Raw genomic sequence first — 18,581 nt, 5'->3', positions numbered from 1 at the left:
TCTTTGAAGACTCGTTATTCCTGAACACAATAGTAACTACTTGCTTAGCAGTCCTCACTTAAACAAGGATACTTTGGCACCACGCTAAAACCGACCCCAGACAAAAAGAGGGGAAGCTTTCTTGGCCTTGTTATGCTCTGTGCATCCTTAGCTGTACTGCTAGATTACAGCACACTGCAACTGCTTGCTCTGCAAAAATGGAAATGGCTGTGGAGAAGCAGCCAAAATGAAAAATTTACTAACCCTGACACTATGTAGAGGTAGCCATGAGAAGTGCACTCCCCACCAACAAAATCCAATGCAATAACATCCTAATATGAAATCTGCTATTTCCAAACCTAACCCCTTCCTCAAGCTACAGATCTTCATGTCAGTCTTTGCCTCTTTCCTTTCAATAAACATGAAGTTTTGTATTCTTCAGCTACAGACAGAAAAAGAGAACTTCTTTAACTCCTGAATCCTTTAAACCTTCTGAGCCAGAGGGAAGAGAGAGGAGGAGAAAGCCTGTGCTCTAAGTATCATATTTGGAGTGTTATCCCCTTGTGACTGAACCGAATCTCTGCATCTGCCACAGCTATTAGCCTTCTCCAAATAGCAGCTGAAGCAATATGGAACAGACTTGGTCCCTAGATAATTTCCCAACTACTCACACAGTTCTGTATAGCAGCCATGAAAAAGAATAATTCTTGGTAATTTAATTCTGCTATTGCTTGAAAAACCTATGACCCAAAGCAGAAATGTTGGATGTGTCTTCACATTCAAGATGACATTGCAAACTCAAAAGACAAAGCTTTCTGAGATTTGTTTCCAATTTTTTGTTTCAGAGGACATCAATCCTTGCAAAAGAGGTGAAGATTACTCCCCCTTGCATTGCAGAAATTATTAAAACTTCCTCGCTTGCAGTTGCAAACCGTAGGTTTAAGGCCTCTAGTCAAACTGTAGCTCAAATACAATATTCACTGATAACGTGGAAGAGGAAATTTTCACATGCATCGTCCTAACAGTATAGAAGACATGCCAAAATGGAAATTACATTACAGCAATGATTAACAACAGCAGATTATTCTGTATAAGACAGCAAGCAAGAAACCATCCAGTGAATTCATCAGGAAAAAATACAGCCCATCTCTTGCACACAGCCAATTGTCCTCCCACAAGCAAATGGGAGCATAAACATCACCTAAAGAGAAATCCAGCTTTTATATTGCCAATTTTTTGTTTTGTTCTGATATTTCTGAGAGCAAGACTGGGAGATAGGGAAAGAGACAGAAGATCTCGAGGCTTTCATTTTAGCAGCTCAAAACCCTACACAGGATTCTGCATTGGGAATCAAGCCAGACATCAAGAGCACACATTCCAGTCTGAAACAGAAGACAGTGATAGACGCTTCCCAGGAAACTAATGTGTTAAGCTTTATGTTTTCCACTTTTTTTTTTTTTTTTTTTTAAAGTGCTCTGTCAGTAACCAGTCTCTGTCCCAGATAGAACATGAATATGAGAATGTGGACTGACATTGCTGTGCAAAAACCTCCATATATGCAAGCTGTCAGTTCCTTACTTTAATAAGCTTTAGTAATCTCCTCATACAGCTTTCCTTAATTAAACGTATCTAGGAAGGATTTCTTTAAGAAGAAAGGGATGTCTGTGCAAATTAATGTGGAAATAATAGACACAATACATGCATCCATACGCAAGTCTAAAAGGACAATGAGATTTCTTTTTTTTTAATTATTCCTGCTATGCCTTTACAGTTCAATAGACACTAACTTTATTTCTAGAAACAATGAAGGTTTACATTTTGTTCCCTTAAAGGTCTGAATTTAATCTGCATTTAAGCTTCCATATACTATACCTTTTTTGTTGGTTCTAATAATTGTCTCAGACAACAGTAAAGGGCTTCCATTGGAAACTTCATTTATAGGCTTCTCTGGTGGTTTGTTGGCAGTATTTTCTTTCTTCATGTCCTTCTTTATTTCCTGCAGAAGAAAAGGCAGGTGGAGAGGGAAAAGAAAAAGAAGACTCAGTTAAAAAAAGGTATTATAGAATATACTAAATCTCAAGCTCCCAAGATTTCTCAAAACTTGTGTACACACCCCTGCCTATTCTAATGCTACCTCAAAGACTCTTTATAAGTCAAAATGCCACAAAATGAAAGTCATTTTCAGTAACTCTTCCAATGGATACTATTTTTTATTCTTTTTAAAAGAGGTTAATTCCTTATTTATGTGTGAAAATTGTAGGACAGCTTTGCAAATCTCTTACTAAAGATCACCAAAGCTGAAAGGTGAGGGGATGGCAGGGGGAAGACTTTTCAGTTTATTATCAATTAGCTACGCATTTGACACACAGGGCAGAACTGGGTACAGTGCTCCTGATGAGAAGGCAGCTGAGTCTGCTTCCCCTCTGTCAAGAAGCCCAGAGAAACAACCACCATAGCAGGAAGAAAAAAATGAACTAGGAAAATATGACAAATGTTACCACAACTGGCAGAAGCATATAGAGAGCCTGCTGTCAGAGCCGTTGCTAACACCAACACATTTTGCAACTGACTACCTTTTAAGGTGATTGACTTCTTCGGCAGCACACAGAGAAAATATATATGGTGGAGTTTCATGAAAGTAAACCCACAGAAAACAGCTTCCCAAGGAACAGCTTCTTCCCAAGAAAACAGCTTCACAGTTAGTGCTTGAGAAGATGCACAATACCTCTCTATCGGCTTCTTAGGCAGACTTGAAAGGCCTAACTGCTTCGTTGTCTACACCTACTTCACCAAAGCATCCAAAATATTGTAGCCTTTCACAGATCTTACCTTGAAACACCACTGAGGTAGACAGGTAGCATTACTGCCACTTTATAGACGGATAACTGACACACTAAAGAGGCTAAACCATTTGCTTATAACCATGTACCAAAAAATAAGGAAAAAATAAGTTCAGTTTTGGCTCCAAGCATTGTCCTAGGTCAGGACTGCAGAGCCACTCGGGCTGGAGGGACCTCTGGAGGTCTCTACTCCAAACTCCGGCTCAAAGCAGGGCCACCTCCAGGGTCAGACCAGGCTGATCAAGGCTGTTTGCCCAGCTGGGTCTTGAAAACCTCCAAGCACAGAGACTACACAAACTCATAAGCAATCTGCTCCACTGCTTGAGTACCCTTATAGTGACAAAAATTTTCCTTATACCCAGCCTGAAACTTTCTTTTCCAGTCCCATCTGCTCTCTCCTGTCTTCCCCACCGGGCACCACTGTGAAGGGCCTGGCTCTGTCTTCTGGATACCCTCCTTGTATGTATTGGAAGGCCCCCCCAAAGCCGTTTTTTCTCCAGGCTGAACAAGCCCACCTCCCTCAGCATGTCCTCATGGGGCATGTGCTCCAGCTCCCACAGCCACAGAACTTGTTCCAGTTTATCAATGTCTGTCTTTTACACAAAATCCACATCCCATCCACCAAACGGGATGCTGCATTCTGGATGTGAGTGCCAGGTAAAGGAGGATTATCACTTCCCTCAATCTGCAAGCTATTAATGCAGCCCAGGATGCTGTTGACTGTTTGATGCCAGGGTACAAGCCTGGCTCATGCTTAGCTTGCTGCCCACCAGGACCCACAGGTCCTTTTCAGCAGAGTTGCTCCCAAACGCATCAGGCCGCCCCAGCCTGCATGTCTGCCAGCAATTCCTTGTTCCCAGGGACAGAACTGGTATTTGCCCTTGCTGGATTTCATGAGGTTTCTGTCTGGGTCCCTCCAAACAGCAGCCCCGCCTTCAAGCACGTCAACTGCTCCCTCAATTTGGTGTCATCTGCAAATTTGATGAGATCTTCTACATCAAGCAGGCATCAGGGACAGGTGATGGCTTTGGACAAACTCTTCCCCCTTGTAAAAAACCTCTACCTCTCCTCCTCCCTTTCAACTCTCATACATTCACTGTCCTCTTCTACATCCCAGTGCAGTACCAACCTCCACCATCCCACAGCACTGTACCATACGCAGGAAATACTGTAGATCTTATTTAGGTTTCCAGCATATCAGACATCAGCACTAAACCATAGAAAGCAAATTTCTATTTGAAGTTTCTGAAGTCATTATCTGAGAACAGCAACAAGCAAAACAAGAATATCCAAGTCACTCTCTCTATGATGCCCTTTAAACCTGAAATTCATAATTGTTTTTTTTTAACCTTTTATTTCTCCACTCCAATTGGTATTTCAAAGCTGAACTATTAGCTACTCAACATTAATACAGTCTTCTGTATCTGCACAAGGCATTTACTGTGTATCAGTATTCCATGAGCAGAGATAAGTTTTATAAACTGCTGCTCACCGAGGGTACAATGAATCTTTTATCTAGTGCCATCACACAGGTAAAATAGTATCTAAAATCCAACTCATCACAGTACCCATCATAACTGAAATAACAAATGTGAATGAATATGTGTATGAAAGGTGAATGCGTCTGTGTGATAGATGCTACTGTTGTTAGAAGAAGAAATATTGCACACAGTTCTTGTATAAAAGTGAACCACATAATAATTTAAGAACACTGCATGCATTTAGAAGAAACTTATACCACTTTCTAAAAAAAACGGACTAGACTAATACATACATTATTCCATGAGATTTTTTTCACAGCCTTAAAAATTAAAACGTGTAATAAATGAGTACACCCAAAGCTTGTTGTATTGAAGCTTTAAATTTATTTTGCAGCTAGGTGACAAACTCACGGTATATTAAAAAATTATCTACAGTTTAAACAGAATTTGTGAGTCAAACAGCACTCTCATGTGAACAAGACCACAAGACAACAGCCTACAGAAGACCCCATCTTGCCAGAACTTGCTTCCTGTGTTACTGTGTTATTTTCCATTCTTTATGTCAGAATGTAATTAAATCCTCAAGTCACAAATTTTGAAACAACAGTATGATGTTTTTATTTTTAAAATCCTATTTGGAACTTCAAAAGTGACACAGAAAATTGTCTGCTATAACAGAAAACAGTGCTGCACCCTCAAGTCTCCAGATGAATGGCTGTGGTGCCTTTGCTGCTGCTGACAGCTTTTTGAGGAAGCCTTGTTTGGCTCTTGAAAAAACCAACAGGAATACAAGCAGCCACCTCCCAAACATTGGCATTTGTTTGTAGGGTGGGAAGTCTTACACTTCCTTTCTCATCCACTGTTCATGGAAAAAAGACACGCATGCCGAGTGTCCACTAAGCCAAAATTCATACAGAAGGTACAGCACCTTGCAGTCACCAAAATTGTCCAAGGATTGCTTTTTTTCTCCCTTTCTAGTACTGGTTTGGGCTACTTTTCATCACTGTTTCCTTTGATGCTCATGAGAAGGGTCATAATTTTTCACAGCTGCTGCCCACAGTAACATGACGTGATCAACCCCAGCAGCATGAATTACAGATCCAGGAGGCAATTGAAAGGAGAAGCAAAGAATTCTCTAAATAGTGAAACAGAAATGAAGCAAAAGCCAATCCAGCTGTACTAAGCTAAAGTCTTATCAGAAACATACTCATACTTAGCAATAGCCTATGGGAAGCCCCTATCTAAGCAGCTTAGCACACATTCTGCAGTAGAGAAGTTATGCCAGCTTTAAGCCACTTGTGCACTTTTTCAATTCCTGGCCTTAGCCTATGTATGGCACAAGACTTAAAAACATACAAACAAACCCAAACAAAAGCCCCACACCCTAAGCAGGCTCACTGCTGCAGCCTGCGGCAAACATTACTGCCAATATTACATCCTCTGTCCTCAACCCTCTCTCTAGTAGCTTGCTTCTGCCTCAGTGCTGTTGCCTCTTCTACACTGCTCACCCTTGGGGACCTTGGGATTTTAGGACTTCTCCTCAGCCGTGGCCCAAAGAGAGCCAGGGCACTGGCCCTGCCCATGACGGTCTGTTCCATGGCTAACACACCTCCTGGTCCACAACACCCAGCCCTCTCCCGTGCAGTGCCTGGGCAGAGCTCAGCAAATAACCCAGCGCACAGGCTGTTCCCAACAGGCAACGTGGAACAGGCAAGCCTGCAGAGAAAGGGCAGGACAGAGGATTTTGCCATCTGAGTTGAGCTATGCCTCTTATCCTCAGGACAAAGAAAGGGACCCTAGTGCTGTTAAATTCAGAAATATTGACATAGCCCTTTATATCCATCCCCACTCTTACCTGCTGTAAAAAATAAGTTATTACTGTAAAACACTACAACACCTTACTGAAAACTGCATTTCTGCTTGAAAAATGGAGTGAAAACAAACACAAACAACTCTGGCCACCAAGCCAGCGCACTTTATTTCACCACAAAAAATACACTGAACATGACTACCTCGCATATTTGGTAAACGATGCAATTATAATGGCCCTAAAAGCTTGGTGCTCCATCAGTAAAGGTTATAGAAATCTCTCTATGTAACCCACACGTTCTAGATTTCCATGGAACAGAAGCCTACCACATGAGGAAGGAGTAGGCAAATGAGCTTCCAGACCCACGTGTACCGAAGGTGGCCTTTAGGAACTTTCCCCAGTCGATGACAAAACCCATTTCTGGTTCTGGTTTCAAGTTGAAGTTTGCAGATATTACTTCTTTTAACGAAGAAATTCCATGCACATAAAGAAGTAGAAAGCAAACTTCCACTTAGCACAAGAAGTCCCCAATCTGCCACGGGTAGTTCAAGAACAGCTGAATTTAAATGCTAAAGGAGGATGAACAGAAACCAATAATCCAGCTGTGAGCTCAGGGACTACTGTTTCTTGAAGAAGGAGCTTGTGTATGAAAACAGAGGAGAAACAGGAAAGGTAAGAGACTTTACTAAATTATACTGCTCTAAAATACTGGAAAAAAAAAAAAAAAATCAACCTAGAATTAGCTGTCTGCCCAGCAAGGACTTCAGTGTACCTCCTGACCAGGATTCTTGAACCGGTTCCTGGTGACATTTTGACTACAGCAAACATACTCACACCCTGATCAGATACGACCACCACCCACTGTGGGCCAGTCTGCCCTTGAGTATGACGGGGGGGACTGGACAGGTACCGTGGGACATCTGCCGCACGCTGAGTCTCCTCAGAAGGACACAGCGTGAGCACCTTCGCTAGGAATCCCTGCGGTGACACTAGTGGGACCAGACTCAACGACCGCGAGAGCCCTTTCCAGAACCCAGTTCACAAGACCCATGTCCATGGAGAGCCCCACACAGAGCCTCAGGAGAAGGGGCTCGGAGGATCCCGAGTGCAACCACCACAAACACCTTGCCCACTCTGATACCGAGATGTTTCTGCAGAATGAGCAGCTCACTCACTCACTCACATAGCCTACCTGCTGTAGGCTTTCACAGTGCTAACAGCTTCAAAAATATCTCTAAACCTCATCTTTAATACTATTTGATACTTGATTTTGGGACAGTGCCCAGTATAAATTTCATGGGTCAAAATGCTGCATTTTTTCCTAGCCCACACAAAGATAATTGCAGGTTATTAGCAGATCATTTTCAAGGGTCTATGCCTTGGGAAGCCAGCCCTTAAGTAAATGACCTCACATTTCAACCACTAAATCTAAACCAGGCCCTCTTGATGCCACAAATCTTAAGGCAGCTTCCACCTCCTGTGTATGTGGGTTTCAGAGTGATTCCAGTACGATAAGCAGTTCTTATTGGGAAGAGGCATCCTCGATCTGAGAAATTCTGAAAAAAAAGTCACTGTCAACTTTAAAAATAAACTTTAAGCCTGATTTGATGAAATATTACAATTTCAAAGACATTATGGGAATGTAAACATATCTTAGAGTACTCTGAAGGCCCTTACACCTTGTACGCCCTTTTAATATCTAAAAAAAAATATTATTTTTTTTTTGTAACAAGGCATCAACCATACTGCATAGATGCCAACAGCCAAATCACCATGAAAAGATTATTTTCTTCTAGCAAACTTAGAAATATGGTTTCTCCAAAGAAACACAGAATCCTAGACAATACTTGAGCTGGTTTTATTTGGATTTTCTCTAACCCAATCCTACATCAGTATGAGCCACAGAAAATTTGTAAGACATTTTCCGTAAGCTTGTGAGCTTTTACAACGTGACAAAATATTAACTAACAACAAATTACATAGTGTGATGAAACTGCATCACATAACAAAAGACAACATATTTAAGTGCACCTGTACCCTATTAAATGGCTAATTCAACCTATAAAATCAAGAAATTAAGCATCTTTCATTTTTTTTAGGTCAAAACCTGTTACTCATTGACATGACACATACCTTGTCAAGCTGGAGAGGGATAAAAAGAGTGGTTAATGGTTTTCAAAAAGAAAAGTCTTTGGCTCACCTGCCATTTTCCTACTGTTGTTTGCAAGACCTAGCTTTGTTTTCAGAATTTCATCATTCATTACCTTTCAAGGAAAAAAGTCTGTTCTGTGTGCCTACATGCTGAAGTTTCCGCTAATCTATCAAAAAGCTTCCTTTAATTTATAGCAAATGCTTGAATTAGGTCAGCCACAAAAGTCACAGTTAGTATCTGTTACCAAGTCTGAAGGAAAGTACAAGAACTTCTGCCATTTTCACTACACCAAAGTTTCAAGATTTTTTTACTCTAGCAGTTTGACCTTTACAGGAAACTCAGCTGAAAACATTTGAGGAAATTGCTGCAACCCTTTCCATGACTGTAAATACAATGAAATGCTACTCTATGCTGCTGCAGGTATGAAATGCTCCAGCCAACACTTCATTCCTCATAGTTGTTGGGAGCCATGAAAAATCATGAGAAAAATCACTATTAGACTACAAGGTGATTTATCTATGGCTTCCATGTGCAAAGGGAAAAACAGTTTGTGTATACTGGAAGCAAGAGGTTTAATCAAAATCAAAGCTTTTTGAAAACAAGACACGTACATACTGAGAGTTCAAAGCTAAGAAATAATGAGGCTTTCACAATTCAAAAATCTACATCCTGTACATTGCTTGAAGCCAAATATGGAAGCAGGAATAAGAACCCAGAATCATATGTAGCCAGGGGGAAACCACGCAGCTCATTCGAATTATCAAAAGATGACAATGGAAATGTCAGGAGTGTTTTGACCTCTCTGAGATACAGAATGCTCTTCCTTTAATCTCTTTTCTCAAAAACCATACTTTACATTTCAAGAGACAACTGCCACCATGATTGCCTGCAAACAAATGTCTGCAACTTCAAACAATATATGAAATCAACTACCCATTTATATTAAAGCCTCAAAATATAACTCTGTTGCAGAGTACATTAATGCAATATTTAGTCCTCCTGAGACATTTCCTGTGACATTTTCACTAAAAACAGTTAAGAGGTTTTGAATAATTATAAATATGCTTAGATAAAAATGCAACTCTGATATTGTCAAGACTCTTGTAGTTCTACTATGAAATGAACAACATATCTGACAGCAAGGTTGGAACAAGCCTTCCCAGCAACTGAACTAGCATCAATGTGAAAATTATTGTCAACCAGAAAGATGGTGGCAGCACTAAAATCCAGTATGCCTTCATAGCACTAGCCTTAAACTCCAGAAAAAGAACAATGATTCAGAGACAATAAAGAAACCACCTAGCTTTTATTTTCCTGGCTTCTACATCACTTGAGATTCACTAGTCTTTGGCTTCTCCTTTCTCAGGCAATACCAGCTCCAAGACACAGAGGCAGAACATGGGACCTTAAAGCACCATGATCAAGACTGAGATCTCTCCATTAGAAGGTCATGACAGGAGACACTTATCAGTGGCTCTGTCAGCTAGTAGAGTGGGAAGGACAGCTTGGAGAACGTGCTTCCCCGGCAGTGACCCCCAGCTCCTAACAGCTGCATAGATCCCGCACTGCTATTGCATCCGTCATCTGAGCTCGTGACAAGAGTTACGCTCTTGTTTCACTACAGCAGGATTGCACATCCTCTCTCCTCTTTCACTATCAGCTTATCCCAAGTTTATAGGAAACATGTTTCCGACTGCCTGTCAGGCATGTGACATACATAATCTTTGGAGGGAAAAAAAAAAAAGGGTTAGAGTTCACGAGCCTCCTGGTTTGTGCTAGTACTGCCTATTTCTGGGGTTATTTCTAAACCACAGCCTCCTAAGCCTCTCTCAAAGAGTTCTTTGGTTTCTGTATCTAGCCTTCAAAATCAAGTCTATTTCTGTGGCTCACATGACTTCTATCTGATTTACGGCTTGATAGAGAAAAGCATTATTTGTTCACCGAGCTTTACATGCTGAACAGTGTATCTACTCCAGCAGGAACAGTAGCAGTATGCAGAACGAAGCACGTTAAGGATGAAGGCTCTGATGTGCCTTACCCACCTTTTTTTTTTCTTGTTGTGTTACATAAAAAAGATGCAATCTTCTGTTTTGCTCTCTCTCAGTGCAGATAAACTCTTGAACACCATCCACATACAAGCGCTGCTTGCATGGCTGCTCAGGTAAGCCCGCAGTGCTGCCCTTGCTCCTCAGATGGAAAGCCTTACAAACACTGCAAAGCTTCCTGTCAGGTCACCGCTCAGCTATTTATTGTACGCATCTAGAACCTAGCCTGCACAATCATAAATTCATTACATAGCCATAAGGGCTTCAAAAGCCCATCTGTCATGTGCATTGTTCTTGCAGCATTTAAATATTAATTTTATTATTAATTTTACTAATAAACTTTACTTAATATAGAGACAATACTTCAAACCTTTGGGACAATGTATTGGGTCACATGAAAACATCCATGTAAAAAACTAATAGTTTGGATTTAGCGCAAACAACTTGCAACAAGCAAAATTACTATGAAATGACAAAGCAACAGTTGTTATGAAAGAAAATTAACTCCTACATCCAGTGTGTTCTACATTAACTGCAAGAATACTGTGCCACTGGAGGCACAGTGCAACCAGCTCCTGCCTAAACTGCTGGTAACTTCTCTGTGATACCCGTGTCTGAACATTGCCCGTTTACCCCAGCCTGAGATGCCCGTGCTACGACACCCTCCCTGCCACAGCTCTAAGGACGCCACACTCTGCCACACCTGAATTCCTCCGTTCCTTTCCTACACACCAGCACCCAGTACGCTACAGTGAACCGAAGCTCCTCTTTTAAAGAATCTCCACATTCTTCCTTTTTTGATATGGCTTTGTTACGTCTTTTGTACACGCTTCTGATAATAAAAGGTCTTCTGGATAGGATATGTACCCTTGCCTATGCAGAAAGCCTTGTGCTTTTAGAAAGCTGAGTGCATGTTTCATAATAAAATTAACAAAACTCTCAGATTTGTTAAGTCTTACGCAATCTTTCAGCTCTGTTTTCATATGAACATTAGTATGTTTTCCTGCATCCATACAATCTGAAGTAGATGACCAAAAGAGACAACATACCTTCTTAGAAAAAAAGCAATGGGAGACATTATCACAAATTGTAATGTGTTAGATAACCAAATAAACTATCTCTATGACACAGGTTGAGAAAGAGACAAAGTAGCACAAATCCTTTATGCAGAATCCTATCACACACCAGATAATCCTTAACAGCAGGATTTTCTAATGAGAACATTAACTGACTCATCCAGTGCCTTGCATTCTCTGTTTAAAATCATATGGAAGAATTTTTTTATGAAAGGATTTATCTTCTCTAAATGATATGTTGTACAGCGAATAAGAAACAAATCAAAAAAAGCTCAAAAACCCTGAATGAAAGTCACTGTGCTACGCAAAACATACAAAATACAGAAAATACAGCTGCACAGAATTTCAAAATTTTCATTTCAACCACACTTAAAAAAAACCCTGGTGATGGTCCAACCAGCCATTTTTCTTTCCAATTAACAAGTCAGGAAAAATTATACAAATTCCTATAGAAGTCTTTAATCACATAATTCTACCTTATGGAATGAAGAACTGTGCCATAAAAAGGTTTGGGCAAATTACAGAGATTCCTATTGTTCTTTGAAAGACCTGTCTTCAAATACATGCTACTCTATTAAATCAACCCAATTACTCAACCCTCTACAGCAAGCATACAGCTATAAAGGTTATGGAGAAAAGTCCACTGAACCTACACAGACAGGGCAAGCATTGTGTAATTCTACTGCATGAAAATTAAAATTGACATTCCTGAAGATGCATCAGTATTTTAAAAGAGTCCCCTCAGATAAGCTGAGACTTTTTTCAAGAAGAAAAAAGGGCTCCTGAAAATATTTATCTGGAAAGACACTTAAGAGTGTTACAGGATTTTTAGGGGTTTGTTTGTTTGAGTAACCAGTTGTATGAAAGCTAGCAGGCATTATTGAAATAAGACCCTGGATTAAATCAGAGTTAATGAGATCAGGAGTACACACATCATTATTCAAATCACACACCATGTGAACAGTATGCACTGCCAGACTTGTAAATCAGAGATTAGAATTTAACACTACTCTTTCTGAACTCTGACAGTTTAGGGCCAGAGGTCTCTTCATAAATATTGCTGGCATCCACCTGCCACAGCTTCACAAGAAAATGTATGATGATTCTGGTTTCTCCTGGTGCTAAGCTCCAACAACTTTAGGAGGGAACTGATGGCAGAGGCAGCTCCTCAGCACTTCTGACAGCCATGTTCCTCAAGTCTTACAACCCTTGCAGCTGTCAAGCAAAATTTGTTATTTAATTATTTTCTTCTTAATCTGATATTGCTTCCTGCAAACATTACAGCAGGTACAGGTTAATCCATGTGAGTTTGGAATGGGGCCATACACCTCGTGGACTCCTTTTTGTCTAGTACAGCCTTCTGAATTTCAGCATGTTGCTGATACGCTCATCTCCTTTGGTGGTTCTCTTTCCAGCATGTCGGGTATGCAAAAGTTTAGTGCAAAGATAGAAGAGGTCCTTTTTTGGAGGGGGGAAAAAAAAAAAAAAAAAAAAAAAAAAAAAAAAGAGATAAAACTGAAAAGATTCAGAGCAAGATTTTTAATAATCCCCATTAAAAGATGTCCCAGAACCATGAATATCCCTTTATAAAAAGTAGGTCACACGTTTCTTTGGAGGTATTAGACTTAATCCTAAAGACTTGATATTTAGAAAAGATAGTCCTATTCATAAAGTCTTAAGAGCTGGGAAAACTGACCCAAACCTTAAACAACAGGTCTCAAAAATTCCCTGGCCGACATGGAGAAATGCAGCGGCTGTCCTCTACACTTCACACTACTTTCTCTTAGTAGAGTGGAGGTCTTCGGACAAAGCTTTTCATTGTAAGACCCTCTAGGCCCTTCACATGTTCTGTCTGCTCTTTTGCAGCTGTGAAAAAGGAACAAGGAGGCAAAAGGAGACAGATGTGTTAATCTATTCAAGCAGACCAACCTTCTATATTTTAGTCTTATTGAAGAGAAAAGATGTATAAAGAATGTGAACAGCAGAAATAACCATGCTCAACACTGATCCAGAACAGCGACGAGTGTTGCTCAAGACTAAAAGGTGTGATGAGTGCTACAGCTGCCTGAAAGAGTTTGATATGCCCTTGGTATTTGTAGGAGAGGTGTAGCCTAGCATCTGAGATAGGGAAAAGATTTGATGATCATGATCCTCACCTCAAATTACTCAATCCCATAATTACTCAATGTTTGCAAAAGAGATTGGCATGTTACCTTTGAAGTAATGCATCATACTGAAACTACCTTTGCAGTTTCTCAACCTAGTGTTTATTCAGCCAGCATGAAACTTTAAAGAAACTTCCATGGATATCAGAGCCACAAAGACTCATTGGCTTGTATTAAAAGAAAAAAAAAGTAGAGGACATATTACGGTTAAGTCCACATGAGAAACTGATGTGTATCTGCCTAGCACACTCAGCAGGATTCCTGTTTACAGATAAGAAGAGTTGCATGAGAAAGTATGATCTTTGTTTGGATAAGTCTCCTTCCAAGCAGAGACAGTCATCTTATGGTGTTTACCAATGTGACATGTGGTTTTCATTTCTACATTTAAACAAGAATCAAGAGGAAAAAGTTGCATATGCTACATGTGGAAGAAAGACCTATCTGCTCATCTAAGCATTAGCCATTCTTTTTAATTGGGCTTTTTGCTGACCAACTTATCAAGAAAAGAACAATTTATTTTAGAACAGTTGATACACTCCTGGTCTGTGAGTGCTGTAGGCTGAGGGAAGACACAGTGTTATTCCTATGTGTTGAAGAGGGCTCACCTATATTTCAAGTAAAGACTTTAGTGTAACCTTAACTATGAAACTGCTATGTCTCCAATTATATATATGCAGAACTATGCCTTGAAATTCTGCTAAATATCAACTTGCATGACTCTCAGGAAGACAGGAAAAACAACAATACGTGACTTAGCTTTTGTTCCCCTACAGCAACTTACCTTGTAAGTAGCTCTCTGCTGTAAAAGATAAATGTGTGTGTATGCAAAACACAAACCAGAGAAAATTAAGCCATCAGAAAAATCTTTGGATAATTAATATAAATACAAACATCTCTTGAAAAAAATAGGGAGGAATCTCGTTTAGCAGAAGAGAGTATCCTTCCATTTGTGACAAAGACTGAACTCAAGAAGTTTCAGGCAAAGCTGAGTAGTTTTCTTCCAGGCAATTCACAAGAGGATGCTCTATCCATCCTGTCCCTGAACTGCATTTCTTACTGAAAAGGCAAAAAACCCCACTCCTCCTCTCAGTTACTCTGACAGCTTCTAGGAATTACAGGATATCCCAGATGTATTTAAACTCCTTCAACCGGAAACAGCTTCAAGTTCAGGTGTAGGGGGGTTTTATACCTTTACAATATTAACTTTGACACAACACAGCAGAAACCAGTTGGTTCCTTTGTTTTCATTGGGAGCCCTTCTTGACATGTTTACTCCAGGTCAAGAAGTACACTTTACGCATAGGTAGCCCTACCAATTTTAACAGGCATTGTCATGCAGTAAAATTTTTAGGCATTTTAAGTAAGGGTAACTTCCTCTGCCCCTTCGAAGCAACACAAAACCTAGTAATACTCAGTCTTCTGAATAATAATTAATGAGGAAAAAGCAGCTGGCTATTGACAAGCAATAGCAAAAATCACTCAATTGCACTATATAAAGATTAATGAAAATACAGAATCACTGGCATTTTAAGATGTAGCTGTTACATGCCAGGCTGTATCTAGCTGTATCTGGAGGTGACTGGCAGATACTACATACCCATATGCAAATACTCTCCATAGCCTGTATTAAAACTTATTGAACATTTAAGCATTTGAAACATAAACACACACACACACACACACAAAACCAACTTAATTTTGATGGCCTATTAAAACTTGTCTGATTAGAAAAAATTTAGGAAGGAGCAAATATTTATGCTACAAATGATGTAATAACCACTTCAAATTACAGTTCATATTCAGTATTTCACTCATAACTTGGAGTTGTATGATTCCAATTCTTCTTATATGGGAAACTAAAAAGAAAAGAAAAAAACCTCCTCATTTATTTGTGGAAGAGAGCCCTGAAACAGCATCACCAGTAAAAGAAACTGAGCATGTTGTGGCTTAAGAAATGTGTGCTGAATGAGCTGTATCTAAAAGCCCATCCCTCAGGAAAAACAAGACCCGAAACCTGTCAGCGCTTCTTACTCTGTGAATGTACTGTTCGTCTCCCTCTGTGATCCAGGCTAGATGGGGGAATAGTGAAAAATAGAAAAGTTATCTAGCAGAACCTGCACAGCGGTAGTTAAAAAAAAAAAAAAAAAAAAAAACCTAACCAAAACCTTGGGTGTGCTCTACTTTGTTAACAGTATACTTACAATCACAAATTAACTAACAGACTATTTCAGGAAAGTCATTAACCACTCTTGGCAAGGCCTGTGGTGGACACTTCCCAGAATTCATGGGAGTGGTGGACTTGGTACAGAGATCTCTGAAAAGGAAACAGGGATAAATACACATCATTCTACACTGAAAAGCATAAAAGCAGAAGCGATCTCTTTCAATCCCAAGAAAGAAGGCCTGTTGAGGATGTTCTGCTACAGAAAGAGGAGCATGAATGCAGAGCAAACAAGCAGCAACCATTAGATCCAAGGGCCTAGCAAGCAGCTTGAAGTCCACAGCTGAAAGGAAGCCCCACACAGAGCTGGGGAGGTGGACAGGCAATCGTCAGCTGGTGCTTCACAAACCAGTTCGGATGTGTCTGCACTGTACCATACAACATACAAGTGCTCGGGTGCCAAGGTGACATTCGCTAACCTCTAAGTGGTGGTAAAGAAGTGAAAGGCAGGCAATATCTCAGTAGATCTTTAGGGACGGTGGCCTGTGTACACCAGCTAGTGATGAAAACAAACTTATGCATGCTGTAGCCGGTACCCATTTAAGGAGATGCAACTCATACGTGCCTGTAACAGTATCTCAATTTAGCCTTCAGTCCTTTAAAGAGAACTGGCTGATCCTACGTTTTGCTGCTGGCCACTTTTCTTATGTCGTGCCCTTCCACCACATAAGTTTTGCACAGTCAGAGACTACTTCATTGAATTTGTAAGTATTTACAGGTATTTTCAGACCTAGGCATTTTCAACGCTTATTTCATTTTCTATGCTATCACTAAATTTAAGTTGGCACAGACTACAGGGCACGAGGAAAGAGTTTCTTTGCTTTGGACTTCATTTTTTCTGGAGAACTGAACAGGGTGTGAACAGTGACAAGCATCACATGTGCCCACTGAACCGCTGAAGAGCTGGGGAAAGGGCCTTCGTCTGTAAAGGGGGAGGGAAGTAACTGGTATGATCAAACGTGGTAGTCGATCTGCTAAGGGCTGCAATTCTACCAGCTACAAGAAGCTCCTAAACCCACAAACTGAAAGCACACTAAATCCTTAAAAATCATGATTACCATTATTATTTCATATGCTTTTAAAAAAAATATCACTCGCTTCCTCAGCTAGATAAGCTTTATCTCACATTCACTGTGGCCAGACCCACTCAAATAAACATGCAATAACTGGAAGAAGCCATAAAAAAAGCAAAAAAGAAGCCTGAGTATAATAAGGGCTGTACTGGCCAAGTACTGGTCAATTCCATGTTTCCTGAATTCTTAAATATTTATTAAATACACACACAGGTCAAAAGGAATCATCTGGTCTCCATTTATTTACACAGTTACAGAAATCCTTAAACAGGACCAAGCACCCCTTAACATTAACATCACTGACAATTTAATGGGAAGTCATTCGCCATTTGGAAAGCAAAGGCTGAAGACACAGGTAATCAAAAACAGTATTTCAGCTTCTTCCTTCTCCCTCTTTATCACATGGCACAGTATTTTTTGTTCTCTCAGGTTCTCCTGTACCTCATAACACTGTCTTCAGTATGACAGTTTCACTGATCAGCAATGAAAAATAAAGCAGTTCTGTTTTCAATAATGAAATTCCCTCTCATACTTCCAATTTGCTTTTTATTCAAATCTATTTACAAGATACATACATGCAATTCTCAGGGAACTCCTATATATATATACTTATTTGTCTTAGTTTATCTCTGAAGTTCTTCCTATTCAGAATTTAAATTTCAATGTCATTTTCTAGACAAAGATGCTTCTAAGGACAGAAAATAAGACTGTCTTTCATTTAGTTACACAGGTTTCCTGGTAGATCAGTGGAACCTCAAAATATTTACCCAGATTTCTAGGTGCGCAAGAAAAACTGGAAAAGCATACTACTCCTTTTTCACAAAATCATAACTCTGTCCTTGTCTTTGCATACATATTTTCATTCACTCAAAATTTGTGGCAGTTAGCCACAAATACACTTTTCAAATAAGTATTACAAAAACATTGCTAAACTTGGTTTCAGTAAGAATCTTTGGTCAAATACTTTTACCAGTTCTTCAAAATTTATAGCACATTTTTAAAACAAGGGAGAAAATTCTATTACATTACAAGAATTATCATAACTCCATTTGTCTTGTGTTCTTAATTGACACGCACACGCGCACACACACATGTATCTCATACGCAACAAGGTTAACTGAATAAAACTAGAGAAAATTAGAATCAATCTTCACAGCGCATTTCTGAACGTCAGCAATTTTTAAAGTACCGTCTGGAGAGCACAGCTAAATTTTACCTCCAATCACTTCTCACACCACATTTTTTAAACTTCTTTCCCTTTTTTAACAACATGAGATGTCCAAAAGTAAAGATGCCCTGAAGACTATTTTGATCCAAAATATTTTCCAGACCCCACTGTTCTACAGTGAATAGCGTCTTAGGAGATGATTCTTTATAAATGAATACTGAAACTGTGTAACTATTCAGTGTATTGACTAACAAAAAAAATCTAAATTGCCATAGTATATGCAAAATCCTTTTGAGAATGTATAAGGCAAGACAGTAGCCAGCTGACACTCATTTACACTCCATTTCATTTTGTAAGCTTTATTTCATAAATCTAATCTTTCCCAATTAAGTGGATGCTTTAATTCAATTGTTTAAACAAAGAACACTGATTCTTTCAATCCTATTCCTCAGTCACTGCTTGAATGGATGTCTGTTGGATACATTAGAAAAAGATCATCATCTACAAGTGACCAGCAGAAATTCTATCCAAACAGATTGTAAGACAAAGCTGGGAAATCTAGCTGAGCCAT

General features: G+C 39.7%; 1 protein-coding gene across 7 annotated transcripts in view; it reads right to left on the bottom strand.

Annotated features, from left to right (window-relative positions):
* SH3KBP1 (SH3 domain containing kinase binding protein 1) overlaps nt 1-18,581 on the bottom strand; it is a 225,589-nt gene that overhangs the window by 144,555 nt on the left and 62,453 nt on the right. For all 7 annotated transcript variants that reach the window (XM_030020196.2, XM_030020198.2, XM_041124841.1 and 4 more), the window contains one exon: nt 1,852-1,975. In XM_030020196.2, the coding sequence (XP_029876056.1) occupies nt 1,852-1,975 (124 nt within the window). The remainder of the gene's footprint in view (nt 1-1,851; nt 1,976-18,581) is intronic.

This window comes from Aquila chrysaetos, chromosome 7 (assembly GCF_900496995.4).
Source record: "Aquila chrysaetos chrysaetos chromosome 7, bAquChr1.4, whole genome shotgun sequence".
Classification (NCBI taxonomy): domain Eukaryota; kingdom Metazoa; phylum Chordata; class Aves; order Accipitriformes; family Accipitridae; genus Aquila; species Aquila chrysaetos.
Note: the sequence above shows the minus strand (reverse complement) of the source record. Positions and strands in the feature narration are given on the sequence as shown.